Source organism: Solanum lycopersicum, chromosome 8, assembly GCF_036512215.1.
Source record: "Solanum lycopersicum chromosome 8, SLM_r2.1".
Taxonomy (NCBI): Eukaryota; Viridiplantae; Streptophyta; class Magnoliopsida; order Solanales; family Solanaceae; genus Solanum; species Solanum lycopersicum.
The window spans coordinates 34,583,525-34,598,953 of NC_090807.1; the positions used below are offsets into that span (position 1 = coordinate 34,583,525).

General features: G+C 40.1%; 1 protein-coding gene across 1 annotated transcript; it reads right to left on the reverse strand.

Moving 5' to 3' along the window:
• Window positions 1–1,012: 1,012 nt before the first annotated feature.
• LOC138337922 (uncharacterized) lies at window positions 1,013–14,799 on the reverse strand. Its single transcript, XM_069288361.1, has 8 exons — window positions 14,533–14,799; window positions 13,796–13,987; window positions 3,535–3,740; window positions 2,754–3,067; window positions 2,195–2,493; window positions 1,996–2,074; window positions 1,419–1,557; window positions 1,013–1,343 (listed from the first exon to the last, which is right to left on the reverse strand). The coding sequence occupies exons 1-8, from the start codon at window positions 14,797–14,799 to the stop codon at window positions 1,013–1,015; spliced, it is 1,827 nt and encodes a 608-aa protein (XP_069144462.1).
• Between the last annotated feature and the right edge of the window lie 630 nt (window positions 14,800–15,429).

Genomic DNA, 15,429 nt, shown 5'->3' on the forward strand with positions numbered 1-15,429 from the left:
TTTGGAACGTGAACCCCTCAACGGTCCATTGTGGGTTTCATCGACCCAGACAGTTATAACCAGAAATAACTCTACTGCTCAAAGCGACTAATAGGTCGTTACACAACGCCTCAAATGGGGCCATCTGGATACTAGAGTGATAACTATTATCATAGGCAAACTCCGCTAAGGGTAAGTGTCGATCCCATCTATCTCTGAAATCGATCACACATGCTCGGAGCATATCTTCCAACACCTGAATCGTCCTCTCAAAATGTCCATCAGTCTGAGGGTGAAAGGCTGTACTCATATGTAATTGAGTACCCAGACCATGATGTAATGCTTTCCTGAAGTGAGAAGTAAATAGTGAACCTCGATTTGATATGATAGAAATAGGAACTCCATGTAGTCGCACAATATGACTAATATTTAGCTCAACTAACTTTTCTACTGTATACTTCACCCGAACCGGGATGAAGTGGGCTGACTTGGTCAGCCTATCAACAACAACCCAAATAGAGTCATAACCACCCACTGTGGTTGGGAAACCCACAACAAAGTCCATAGTAATCCGCTCCCACTTCGAAGTAGGAATAGGCATCCTCTAAGATACACTCCCGGGACGCTGGTGCTCACACTTGGCATGTTAGAAAGTCAATCACCTCGAAACACAGTCTGAAATATCGCTCTTCATCCCATACCACCACTAATGCTGACTCAGATCATGATACATCTTCGCCACTCCCGGATGGATTGAATTCAAAGAACAATGGGCCTCCTCAAGAATAAATCTAATCAAATATTTTGTCGTGGGCATACAAATTCTGCCTCCGATTCGCAAGACACAATCAGAATCAAAGACAGCCTCCTTTGCTTCCCCTCTCAATACTTTGTCTCGAATGAGACATAATTTTTCATCATCAAACTGGTGTGCATGGATTTGCTCGACTAAAGAACATCGAGCCTCAATAAAAGCAATCATCCCATCACTCTCTTCTAGAACCTCCAAGCGGACAAGGCTGTTAGCTAATATCTACACATCTCTAGCCAATGTTCTCTCCTCAATACTAAGCGCTGCAAGACTCCACATGCTATGAGTTTTCTTACTCAGAGCATCAGCCACAACATTGGCCTTTCCTGGATGATATAGAATGGTCACATCGTAGTCCTTCAGCAACTCAAGCCATCTTCGTTGACTCAAGTTCAAATCCCTCTGGCTAAAGATATAATGAAGACTCCGATGATCAGTGAAGATCTCACAATGCACCGCATAAAAATGATGACGCCATAACTTAAGAACAAATACAATAGCCGCCAACTCTAGATCATGAGTAGTGTAGTTCTTCTCATGGGACTTCAATTGCCTAGAAGCATATGCAATCACTTTCCTCTTCTACATCAACACACCACCTAAACCTACTCCTGAAGCATCACAATACATAGTAAAGTCTACACCTTCCTCAGGTAAAGTCAACACAAGAGCAGAAGTCAACAAAGTCTTGAGCTTTTGAAAGCTCTCCTCACACTTATCAGGCCACTGAAAATCCACATCCTGTCGAGTCAATCTAGTCAATGGAGCTGCAATAGTAGAGAAACTCTGAACAAATCATCGATAATAGCCTGCCAATCCCACAAAACTCCTAATCTCAGTAGGTCAAGTAGGTTGCGTCCAGCCTCTAACTGCCTCAATCTTTGCCAGATCTACTCTAATACCCTCCTTGGACACCACGTATCCCAAGAATGTTATAGAAGTAAGCTTGAACTAACACTTTTAGAACTTTGCATACAACATCTTTTCTCTCAACCTCTGAAGTACAATCCTTAGGTGTCGGACATGGTCCTCCTCAGTGTTAGAGTAAACCAGGATGTCATCGATGAAAACAATCACAAAAGAATCAAGGTATTGTCGAAACACCCCATTCATCAACTCCATGAATGCTGCAGGGGCATTAGTTAATCCGAAAGACATCACTACAAACTCATAATGCCCATATTGGGTCCGAAAAGCTGTCTTACAGATATCTGATGCCCTAATCTTCAACTGATGATACACAGACCTCAAATCAATCTTGGAGAATAATGATGCTCCCTGTAACTGATCAAATAAGTCATCAATACGCGGAAGAGAATACTGCTTCTTCATTGTTACCTTGTTCAACTGTCTGTAATCAATACACATTCTCATAGTCCCATCCTTCTTCTTCACAAACAATACAGGGGCACCCCAAGGTGACAAACTAGGGCGAATAAAACCATTACTCAATAAATAGTGCAACTGATCCTTCAAATCTTTCAACTCTGCCTGATCCATACGGTATGGACGGATAGAAATAGACTTAGTGCCTGACTCAAAATCAATAGCAAAGTCGATATCCCTATCGAGAGGAACACTTGGAAGATCAGAAGGAAATACATCGGGAAGCTCCTGAACCACAGGAACAGAGTCCATGAGTGGTGGTTCAACACTAGTATCCCGAATAAAAGCTATGACAAACACCCCCTCTCTACTAGTCTCTGAGCATGGATAAAAGAGATGACCTTGATAGGATAAAACCAGCTAACACTCTTCCACTCAACCCTCAGAACACCAGGCATTGCTAAAGTCACAGTTTTAGCAGTACAATCAAGGGCAGCATGATAAGGAGAAAGTCAATCCATACACAAGATAACATCAAAGTCCACCATCCCCAGAATGAATAAGTCTACCCAAGTGTCATACCCAGCCAAAGAAACAAGACAGGATCGATACACTCGATCCACAGCTAAGGGCATACCCAAAGGTGTAGAAACACGAATAGGTACAATCATGCTATCACATATCATAGCAAATTTAGCAGCAAAATACGTAGACACATAAGAGAATGAAGAACCTCGATCAAACAACACAGACGCAGGTTGATTACATACTGGGATGATACCTGTAATAACAGCATCAGATGTCTCCGCCTCAGGTCTTCCCGGGAAAGCATAGCTGTAACCTCCTCGTCCACCTCCAGCCTGGGTGGTACCTCTACCCCCACTCTGCTGAGTTGCAACACCATTACTAGATATTCTATCACCTCTACCTGGCTGAACTCTTCCACGACATCTACCCTATGGTGCTGGTGTCTAGTCTGGAATGAAGAATAAGGTCGAGGCCCACCACGACCTCTTTGAGAAGTACACTTCCGCATTATATGATCGGGATCTCCTAAAGTAAAAACAAAATCTCTTAACTAGGAACTGTTGTGTGGACCCTGAAAACCCACTGTAATTTCCTCGCCCTGTAGGTCGTTGTTGTGAACTGTACGAGCCCTGACCCAGGCAATAAGAACCCCTTGATGTCTGGCCTCCATTGAATGTCGGCATAGATGCATGAATAGGTCCCCGCTGCTTAAAAGAACCACTCACTCTCTGTGATCCCCTACCTCCAGATGAGGCACCATAAAACTAACCTTATATACGAGCCCTTTTAGGGTCCCCAAACTCCTCTCTCTCCATCAATTCCGCCACCTTGGCGGTGCTCGCAATGGACTGGAAAAAAGACCCATCCCTAGATGCCCAAAAAACTCTGACCTGATAGAGAAAGTCAATCTCCTCAAAAATCTGTTCATCCTCTCTGTCTCATTTCTAATAATGGCCAACACATTCCTAGACAATTGGCAAAAACGCGCCTCACACTCTGTAACCGATAAACCATTTTGTCTCAGACTCTCAAACCTCAAGCGACTATCCTCTCTCACGCTCCATGGGATAAAACGGTCTTGTAATGCACTAGCAAACTGCTCCCAAGTCACTGAAGGAGATCCAACTGGAAAAACCCTCGAATAAGTCCTCCACCAGTCTCTCGCCGGTCCACGAAGATGCAGTGTAGTATATCGAACCCAATGTTACTCAGCTAATCCAACCACCTCTAGTAACTCTCGGTAGGTAGTTAGAAACTCATGAGCGTCCTCGCTGTTCCCACCCTGAAACTGAGGTGGGGCATCTTTCGAAATCTCTCACACCTACGCTACTCATCCTCAGTTAGAACAACCATCGATGCAACTTGACCCCCAACTGCTAGTGCAACATTATTCTGAACCGCGGGATCTACTGGTAGTTGCCCCACCGCATCCTGAACAATTGGAGCTTGTTGATGCTCTTGGGTCTAGGCCCCCTCTCTAGTACGAGAGACATGTGGTGTGGTAGTCGCCCCACCACCGTAAGAAAATCCCTCTATCACATTGAACACCCTCAATAGTGTATCCTTAAGTAAAGGTGTGACTACAGGATCTTGAGGAACCTGGTCCTCTCTGCCATCAATCTGAGTTTTTGTAAAGACCTCTCTAGCACAACCTCTCACTGGTGCTGCTCCACATCCACGACCTCTGGCTACTGTCGTACTACTAGGATGACCTCTTGCTCGAGATCTACCCCTACCTCTAGCTGGGGCCTAAACAACTGCCCCGGGAAGTTCCTCCCCTCTACCACCAGTAACATTAGTTCTAGTCCTTGTCATCTTTCAAAAGAGTATACAACAACTCAGTACTAAAGAAGGTGACTACGCACGATGAGAAAGAATAAACAAAAAGAAGTTTCCTAGTAATCCTTGTAGCCTCTCAAAGATAACTACAGACGTCTCTGTACTGATCCTTGAGACTCTACGTAGACTCGTCTTGTATACACATGAGACCTGTTAACCTTGATTTGATATCATTTTGTCACGACCCAAAAATGGGTGTGATGGCACTTGTCTTATCCCACCAAGACAAGTCAACCTAACCCCCAATATCAAACAAAGTGCGGAAGTAAATGACAATCCAACAACAATTTCTATTATGAAACAAAGTCATATTAATTCAATCTCCAAAACATGGTTATCACGTGCACAAGCCTCTATTGTAAATATTAGAATTGAAAGAAAATAGAAGTCTAAAATGAAGTTGTCTTTCATACAAAAACAAAGTCATAAACTGGAGTAGGAAAGTTCGCTGAGATGACAAGTAGCTACCTCACAACCCTCCACATGATGCCTCGGAAACGAAACGAACGAGAGTTATCACGAAGATGTAGGATCTTAACCTACAAAAGTTTGTAGAAGCAAGGGGTGAGTACCAAACCACGCGGTACCCAACAAGCAAACCTCTAAACACAAGTTAAGTGAACAAAATACGGGCACTCCTTACACCCTATCTAGACCTCCACACTACAGTCTAACTGTTTACAGTTTACCAAACACACAACTCAATAACCACACTCTATCAGTTTACACATTATCAATAACAACTCAATATTCAAGAGTCACAAGCTTTACAGAGAAACACTCACAATATCATCAAAAGACATGTTCAAGTTCATCAATAATAAAATGTGCAATGCCATGAGATGCGATGTCAAGTATAGTGATGCATGTCTTCCCTAATGATACACACCCGTTGTCTGTTAGTCCGGGACCCATGGAGGACACATATGTCCATGCATCTGTCGTGGCGCACGACACGACCCTCGATAATAGTAACCATTGCGGCGCGCGATACATCCCTCAAAATATAATATCCATCGTGACGCGCTATACGAACCTCGAAATAGTACATCCTCTTATCACTTAACTCTTATCAAAATCAAGTCTCATATATAATGCAAATGACATGCTCAAATGGGAAATGAGGTGATAACAATTTTGATATCAATGCACAATATGCATTAAGGAATACAACCCTAACAAATAAGCAACAAGTCTCCAAATCATTCTCAACACCACACAAGGAAATACGGGGTTTTGATACGCTTAGCAAGAGTTTAGAAATCCACTTGCCTTAGCCAATCGAATAATTACTATTGGACTTGAGCCTTCCCTTTCCGTTGAGCTTCCGAACCAATGGAATCTATTCAAGTATTTAAATTCACAATAAGATTGCGGAACTAAAAATACTCACATTTTTTTTGTTTAACGTTGAGCTATAATTCACCCAAATTTATAATCAAGTTTGTAATTCTTGATGTCAATTGAAATTTCCACTATCATAGTTTTCTTTTTTCAAGTTTCAAGCCTAGGATTAAATTTTGATTATTTCTTTTCCATTATCATAATTCGAATGACATTCACGCAACACAGTACATATAATATTTAATTACACATGTCCACCTATCAACACTAGATTCATAGTATAATCACAATTATATAAAATTTGCACTTTTAATTTAATTAGAACAGTGCTAAAGAAAAATTGATATATTTTTTTTTCAGTTCAACAATTTTTTTTCAGCCAATGATTGGCTCATTATGGCCAATACTTGGCTCACTATGATCAATCATTGGCTCTTTATGGCCAACCCAAATACTTACAATTCTGTTGTTAATTTTCCAGAATGCATAATCACTGTACCGACGTACATTCATATGCATATTCCCTCATCTAATGCTTCTAATTCATTTATTTTATTTTATTATCTTTCACTATTTTTTAAAAAAAATTTCAACCAGTAATTTATTTCACTTAGACCTAAAAAAATTGATAATGAATCATATAATAAAAATATAACAACAATTATAAAGTTAGCATTTCTCATCCCACACATAATCAAAGCGGTCGAAATAATACCTCATCATAAGTATTCCTCATCCAAATTTCTAATCTAATATAACAATATAATAATCAAATAGCATTAATATATAGGATCTGACAATCTCTTTTCTTTTTTTTAAATTTTTTTTTATATCCCAACAATCCTCTTTTCAATTCCATACATATATATATATAATATTTTATGTAGTCTACGCATTCTAAAGAGCATTCAGTGCAATAGCATACATAGGAAGATTAAAAATTTAATCAAAACTTTACTTGAAGCAATTGGCAATCGAACGAGATACTGTAACCCTTCTTCCGTTTCTTCTTTCTTTTATTTATTTATTGTCAGAAATAATTAGTGCTAAAAGTTATAAACTTTACTCACTTATTTTATTATATAAGGGTCAAATAGTATAGGATCTTATTAAATATTCACTTTAGTCCATTAACTATCGATTAATTAACATATGTTAAACAAATATTCAAAAATTCTAAAGAGTATCTTTCGGATCAATACAATAAAAAGGACAATAAGATAAAAATATATATATGAAAATATATATACTTACGAAGATAATAATAGAAGGATATTATAACAAATATTATACACCAATGGTAGATACAGGAGTAGAGGCTAATATATGTAAATACAATTGTTTACCAGAAGAAAAATGGGAAAAGTTTAAAACACCAATAGTAGTAACAAGATTTAATAATGAAGGAAGTATGATCACATACAAAGCAAAAAATATGAAAATACAAATATGGGATAAAATATAAAGTGTAAACGAAATATATAATTTTTAACTAACAACAAAGTATATGTTATTAGGAATGCCATTTTTAGAAAAATTATATCCACATATAATAAGAAAGAAGGACTGGTTGTTCACGACACCATGTAAACAAAAGATAGGAGCAACAAGTGTACCAAACAAAACAAGAAAAACAACGGAATGGATTAAAGGTAGTGAAAAATTACACAAAAATTAGAAAATATAAAAAAAGAAGACCCAGAATAGAATTAATTATATTTTCCTTAGATAAAGTAAAAATTATCCAAGAAGAATTAAAATTATTATATGATAAAGATCCTTTACAATGATGAGAAAAACATAAAATAAAAGTTAAAATTATTGTGATTGATGAAAATAGTATAATAATACAAAAACCATTAAAATATATATTTAATGATTTAAATGAATTTAAAATACATATAAGTGAATTACTAAATAATGGATATATACAAGAAAATAAGTGTAAACATACAAGTCCAGCATTTATTGTTAGTAAATATAATGAACATAAAAGAGGAAAAAGTAGAATGATAATTGATTATAGAAATTTAAATGCAAAAACTAAAACATATAATTATCATATACCAAAAAAATATTAAAGATAAGATAAATACAAGGATTTAATTATTTTAGTATATTGTAAATCAGGATTTTATCGTTTGAAATTATTGCTATAAATGGAATGTATTGCAATTTTGATGTAAAAATGCACCAGATAGATTCCAACATTTTATGTATAACTAGTTTAAACAACTAGAAAATTTTGTAGTTGTCACGACCCAAATCGGGTTGCGACCGGCACCCACACTTACCCTCCTATGTGAGCGAACCAACCAATCTAAACCTTAACATTTCAATATAATATAAATAGAAAGTAATGCGGAAGACTTAAACTCATAAGTAAAAATAAATAATTAACTTCTATAACTCAAAAACTTATCATTATCCCCAGAAACTAGAAGTCATCATCACAAGAACATCTACTTTAAACTACTAATTCTAAGAGTTTCTAAGAAGCTAAAAATACATAAGAAGCTAGTCCATGCCGGAAGTTCAAGGCATCAAGACATGAAGGAGAAGATCCAGTCCAAGCTAGAAGCGTTAGCTCACCCTGAAGATCCAGTGTGATGAAGACTGGCTTGAGTTACCGTTGAGTCGAAGATGACGGCACGTTTGCTGCACTCCACAAATAACAAGAAGAAAAACATAAAAGTAGGGGTCAGTACAAAACACGGGTACTGAGTAGATATCATCGGCCAACTCAAAATAGGGAACAATATATATCAATATTATCGTAAATCAACTATAAAACTCAACATGTAGCAACAACAAGTATTATAATCATCAATAAGTACCATCAAGTTCATCCATGAGGGCTCAAGCCTCAACACCATACTCATTTGGGAGTTAAGTATATTAAGGTCAGTATATTATCATCTTTCAAGATTCATTATCTTTCCTCCTCTTGTGTCGGTACGTGACACTCTGATCCCCTACTACTATGTGTCGGTACGTGACACTCCGATCCCCTAATTCTATGTGTCGGAACGTGACACTCCGATCCCCTACATGTGTCGCTACGTGACACTCCGATCCCCTACATGTGTCGGTACGTGACACTCCGATCCCCTAATTCTATGTGTCGGAACGTGACACTACGATCAACTAATATCATTCTGTAAATCATCAAGCCTTCTCTATTCCAAGGCATCATCAATCCCATTACTTTAATTCATCAAGCCTTCTTTTATACCAAGGCATCATCATTAATAATGTATATTAAAGTTTCTTTTCAAGATTTGGGATTCAATATTTTCATCATGCTTATCTTATCAAAATCACATAATCATATTCATGCAAACATACCATTAAGCATATAGTAGGGTTTACAATACTACCAATACATATCATTCACTATTAACAGTTTACTTATGAAGCATGAAAACCATAACCTACCTCCACCAAAGAATTGGAATCAACAAGCAATTTCCCAAGCTTTGATATTCCCTCTGCCTCTTGATCGATCAATTTCTCTCTCTCCTTGTTTTCTCTATTTTCTTTATTCAAACCCTCTTTCTTTTACCCTAGTTAACATATAATTAATTGTAAAAGATGGCAATAATACCCCAGTAATTAACTTAGAGTTACCTCTTTTAACCCCCAAGAATTTGAGTTATTAATATAAACCCACGAAATCTATAATTAAGGAAGGAATAGTCCAAAAACGTCCCTTAAAACGTGTAAGGAAATCCGATTCTGCCTGGGATTTGCGCAACCTTTGACGGGCCGTCGTGCCTGCGACGGACTGTCCTGCAGGTCGTCGCAAGAGTCAGAGAGTCAATTTCCACTGAACAATCTATGACGGTCCGTCACTCCTGTGACGGTCCGTTCTGTCATTCCGTCACGAACTTCAGAGAGTCGATTTTCAGTACCCAATTTCAGATTTTTTAAGTGTTTTGAAACGAGACCCTGCGACGGTCCGTCGTGCCCATGACGGATCGTCGTTTGGTCCGTCGCCTCAGCCTGTTTTTCCAGAATTGAAGTTTGCTGCTCAAAACGACTAAACAGGTCGTTACAATAGATACCAATTTACCCATCGTTCGTCCCCGAACGATCAAAAGAAGGAAAACAAGGGCGAAAAGGAGTACCTGAATCTGTAAATAGATATGGGTATTTTTCTCGCATATCCGCCTCCTTCTCCCAAGTGGCTTCTTCAACGGGTCGATTCTTCCATTGCACCTTGATGGATGCAATCTCTCTTGACCTCAACTTGCGAACTTCTCTATCTAAAATAGCAACAGGCTCCTCCTCATAAGACAAGTTCTCATCAAGCAAAACTGAATCCCAACGGATAATGTAGTTCCCATCCCCATGGTATCTTTTCAACATCGACACATGGAATACCGGGTGTACTCCGGACAGCCCTTGAGGCAAGGCTAACTCATAAGCCACCTCCCCTACTTGCTTAAGTACTTCAAATGGTCCAATGTACCTTGGACTTAGTTTACCCCTTTTACCAACCGCATCACCCCTTTCATGGGTGAAACTTTCAACAAGACTTGTTCACCCTCCATGAACTCTAAGTCTCTAACCTTTCGATCTGCATATTCTTTTTGTCTACTTTGCACCGCTAGAAGCTTTTCTTGAATAGACTTCACTTTTTCCATCGAATCCCTCAAGAGATCAGTACCTCAAGGTCTGACCTCGAACGCATCAAACCAACCAATGGGAGAGCTACATCTCCTACCATACAATGCTTCAAATGGAGCCATATCAATGCTTGAGTGATAGCTATTATTGTATGAAAACTCCGCCAAGGGTAAGAAGCTATCCCAATGGCCACCAAATTCTATCACACAGGCACGAAGCATATCCTCCAACACTTGAATTGTTCGCTCAGACTGACCATCGGTCTGGGGATGGAACGCAGTACTAAGGTCCAACCTAGTACCCAATTCTGCATGCAATGTTTTCCAAAACATAGAAGTAAACTGCGTACCTCTATCTGATATGATGGATAGTGGAACCCCATGTAATCGCACCACTTCCGAGATGTAAAGTTTGGCTAACTTTTCTACATTGTAAGTCACCTTGACTGGAATGAAATGAGCAGATTTAGTTAACCTATCAACAATCACCCAAATGGAGTCATACTTACCCATTGTCTTTGGAAGACCAACCCCAAAATCCATTGCAATTCTTTCCCACTTCCATTCCGAAATGGGCATTCTCTGAAGTGTTCCTCCGGGCCTTTGGTGTTCACACTTTGCTTGTTGACAGTTTGGACACTTGGCAATAAAGTCAACAATATCACGCTTCATTCTACTCCACCAAAAGTGTTGTTTTAGGTCACGATACATCTTGGTTGCACCCAGATGTATAGAATACCTTGAACTATGAGCCTCTGTCAGAATAGTGTTGATCAAATCATCGACGCAGGGTACAAATACCCTTCCCTTGATTCTCAAAACACCTTCCTCATCGATTTGTGCTTCCTTAGCCTCTCCTCGCAATACTTTATCTTGAATTCTGTGCAGTTTCTCATCATCAGACTGTCTTCCCTTAATCTTGTCAAGAAAGGAAGATCTTGCCTCCACAGAAGCCAATAATCCTCCCCTCTCCTTTACTTCTAATCTCATCAAGTCATTAGCTAGAGTTTGAACCTCTCTATCTAGTGGGCGTCTAGAAGCTTCCAAGTGAGCTAGACTTCCCATGCTTCCCGCCTTTCTACTTAAAGCATCCGCTACAACATTCTCCTTCCCCGGATGATACAAAATAGTGATGTCGTAGTCCTTCAGTAGTTCCATCCATCTCCTCTATCTTAAGTTTAAATCTTTCTGAGTAAAGACATACTGAAGGCTACGATGATCCGTGTAGACCTCACACTTAACCCCATATAAATAGTGTCTCCATTGCTTTAATGCAAACACTACCGCAGCCAATTCCAAAGCATGAGTTGGATAGTTACGTTCATGAACTTTTAATTGTCTTGAAGCATAAGAAATCACACTCTTCTCTTGCATTAGTACTGCACCCAACCTAGAATAGGATGCATCATAATAAACAATGAAGTTGTTACCCTCTACTGGCAAGGTAAGGATAGATGCGGTAGTCAACAAAGTCTTGAGCTTCTGAAAGATTTCCTCACATTCGTCCGACCATACAAATGAAACATTCTGCTTAGTCAAGTTCGTCAATTGGGAAGCAATAGAAGAGAATCCCTTGACAAATCGGCGGTAGTAGCTAGCTAACCCAACAAAGCTCCTTATTTCTGACACATTAGTAGGTCTTACCCAATTCTACACTGTCTCAATCTTAGAAGGATCCACCATCACTCCATCCTTAGAAACCACGTGCCCCAAGAAGGACACTGCATCAAGCCAAAACTCACACTTAGAGAACTTGGCATAAAGCTTTTTCTCCCTCAACATTTCCAATACCATTCTCAAATGCTCTTCATGTTCCTTCTTGCTCTTTGAGTATACCAATATATCATCAATAAATACGATCACGAAGAGGTCCAAATATGGCTTAAAAATCCCATTCATCAAGCTCATGAACGCAGCAGGGGCATTCGTAAGACCAAAGGACATCACTACAAATTCGTAATGCCCATACCTCCTTCGAAAAGCAGTCTTTGGCACATCCGTTGCCCGTATTTTCAACTAATGATAACCGGATCTCAAGTCAATCTTAGAGAAGACACAAGCACCTTGTAACTAATCGAACAAGTCATCAATGCGGGGAAGAGGATACTTGTTCTTTATGGTTACCTTGTTTAGTTGTCTGTAGTCTATACACATTCGAAAATTCCCATCCTTCTTCTTTACAAACAAAACCGGAGCACCCCAAGGAGATGCACTTGGTCTAATAAAGCCTTTGTTTAACAACTCTTAAAGTTGTGCCTTTAACTCTCTTAACTCTGCGGGAGCCATTCTATAAGGGGGTATAGAAATGGGGCGAGTACCCGGTTCAAGATCGACACAGAAGTCAATATCCCTATCTGGTGGCAAACAAGGAAGATCTGCAGGGAACACATCCAGAAACTTACGGACTACTGAAACCTACTCAATCGAAGGCACTTGGGTAGTGTCATCCTTGAGATGTGCCAAGAAAGCTAAACAGCCTTTACTAACCATTTTCTTAGCACGAAGAAAGGAGATGATACGCACCAGATTGGAAGTGTAGTCACCCTCCCACACTAATGGATCTGTCCCAGGCTTGGCTAACGTCACCGTTTTAGCATTACAATCCATGATCGCAAATTGCGGAGAAAGCCAAGTCATACCCAGAATTACATCAAAATCATCCATTTCTAAGATAACCAAATCTACATAAGTGTTGCTCCCTATAATGTTCACCAAACAAGACCTATATACCTTTTCAACTACCACAGACTCACCCACCGGAGTAGAAACACCAATAGGCATATCAAAAAATTCACAATGTAAATTTACACCATTAGCAAATGAGGAAGATACATAAGAAAACGTGGATCCAGGATCAAACAATACAGAAGCCATGCAATCACAAACCAGAAGATTACCTGTGATGACAACATCAGATGCCTCCGCTTCAGACCGCCCAGGGAAAGCGTAACAAAGGGCCCTATCGTTTGTCTATCCATTGCCCCTACCATGTTGAGATGTAGTGGCCCCAGTTTGCCCATTACCTCTGCCGTTTTGGTGACCACTATTACCTCGACCACCACGTCCTCCAGAATAACGGCCTCTACCATGACCACCTCTACCTCTAGCTATTGGGGGTCTATAACTTTGTCTGGGACAATTTTTCCTAATGTGTCCAATCTCCCCACATCCATAACATTCTTTGGAGTCAATCATAGGCCCCTCGGAGAAGTGTTGACCGGTCTGAGGTGGTCCCCCAACTATAGTCTGAAGTGAAGACTGAATTGGTCAGACCGAGTAACTTCCCGAACCCTGTCCTCTAGTGTAAGCACCATTAAACTCACCTCCCTTTCGAAACCTTTTTGATGTCGATGTCGGGGTGAAGTCGTCTGGCTTCACTCCTTCCACTTCTATCACAAAGTCTACCACCTGTTGGAAGAATTTTGCCGTTGCCGCTATCTGTATGGCCGAAATCCGCAATTCTGACCTCAACCCCTTCAAAAACCGGCAAATTTGCTCTCGTGGACTGAAACACAGTTGGGTGGCATATCTGGATAGTGCACAGAACTTAGCCTCATATGCATTGACCGACATCCTACCTTGCTCTAGGATCAAGAACTTATCCATTTTCCTATCCCTCAAAGTTCGGGCGATATACTTCTCCATAAACAAGTTAGAGAATGAGGCCCAAGTCATAGGTGGTGCCTCCGTTGGTTGACACTCAATATGAGACCGCCACCACATTTTGGCGTTCCCTTGAAACTGATAAGTCACAAACTCCACACCAAACCGTTCTACTATACCCATCTTATGTAGTAGCTCGTGACAGTCAACCAGAAAATCATAATCATCCTCCGATTCAGCACCCTTGAAGACCGGAGGTTTCAATTTCAAGAACTTACTGAAAAGTTCATGCTGATCATTTGTCATTATAGGCCCAGTAGTCAGACGTGGATACGTGCCTATTTCCAATGGAACATCCATGCGGGGAGCCATAGTAGCCGCATGTTGTACCTCCGGAGCCTGAGGTGCTGGTGCAGAAAACACTAGGGGTGTCTGGCCCTGATCAGATAACCCGCTAAGATAAGCCATAACCTGATTGATCATCTCTGGGGTAGGTTGGGGTGGCAATCCCTCATTCTGCACTAGTTCAATTTCCCCATCCTCCCCTTCTCTTATTACTTCCTCAGTCGGTGGAGGAGTCACTGCCCTAGTATCATATGGACTAGGTGTTAGTCCTCTTCCCCTAGAGGACGTCCTTCCACGACCTCTACCACGGCCCCTTGCCGCTGTTCTTCCTCGAGCCACAGCCCCAATGGCTGGCTCAGTTGTTTCTTGTCTGGCCGGTGTTTGTGTTGGCATAGTCGTTGCTCTAGTTCTAACCCTCTGCGAAAGAGAGTGAAGATGGTCAGATACCAATTCGTATCGCCTAGATACCAATTGGACTCAAGTAGTAGCACGAAAGAAAGAATGAGAGAGTGAAATTTTCCTAAAGTCTTATAGTCTCTCAAGGAAAAGTAAAGGCGTCCCCCTACCGTTCCATAAGACTCTACTAGACCTGTTTTTGTGTGATGAGACCAAAGAACCTAATGCTCTGATACCAAGTTTGTCACGACCCAAACCGGGTTGCGACTGGCACCCACACTTACCCTCCTATGTGAGCGAACCAACCAATCTAACCTTAACATTTCAATATAATATCAACAGAAAGTAATGCGGAAGACTTAAACTCATTAAATAAAGACCAATTCATTAACTTCTAAAATTCAACATCTATTATTCCCCCAAAATCTGGAAGTCATCATCACAAGAACATCTATAATCAAATTACTAAACTAAGAGTATTCTAAGAAGCTAAAAAATACATATGAAGTTAGTCCATGCCGGAAGTTCAAGGCATCAAGACTTGAAGAAGAAGATCCAGTCCAAGCTAGAAGCATTAGCTCACCCTGAATTTCCGATGTAGTAAGACTGGCTAGAGTTACTGTTGAG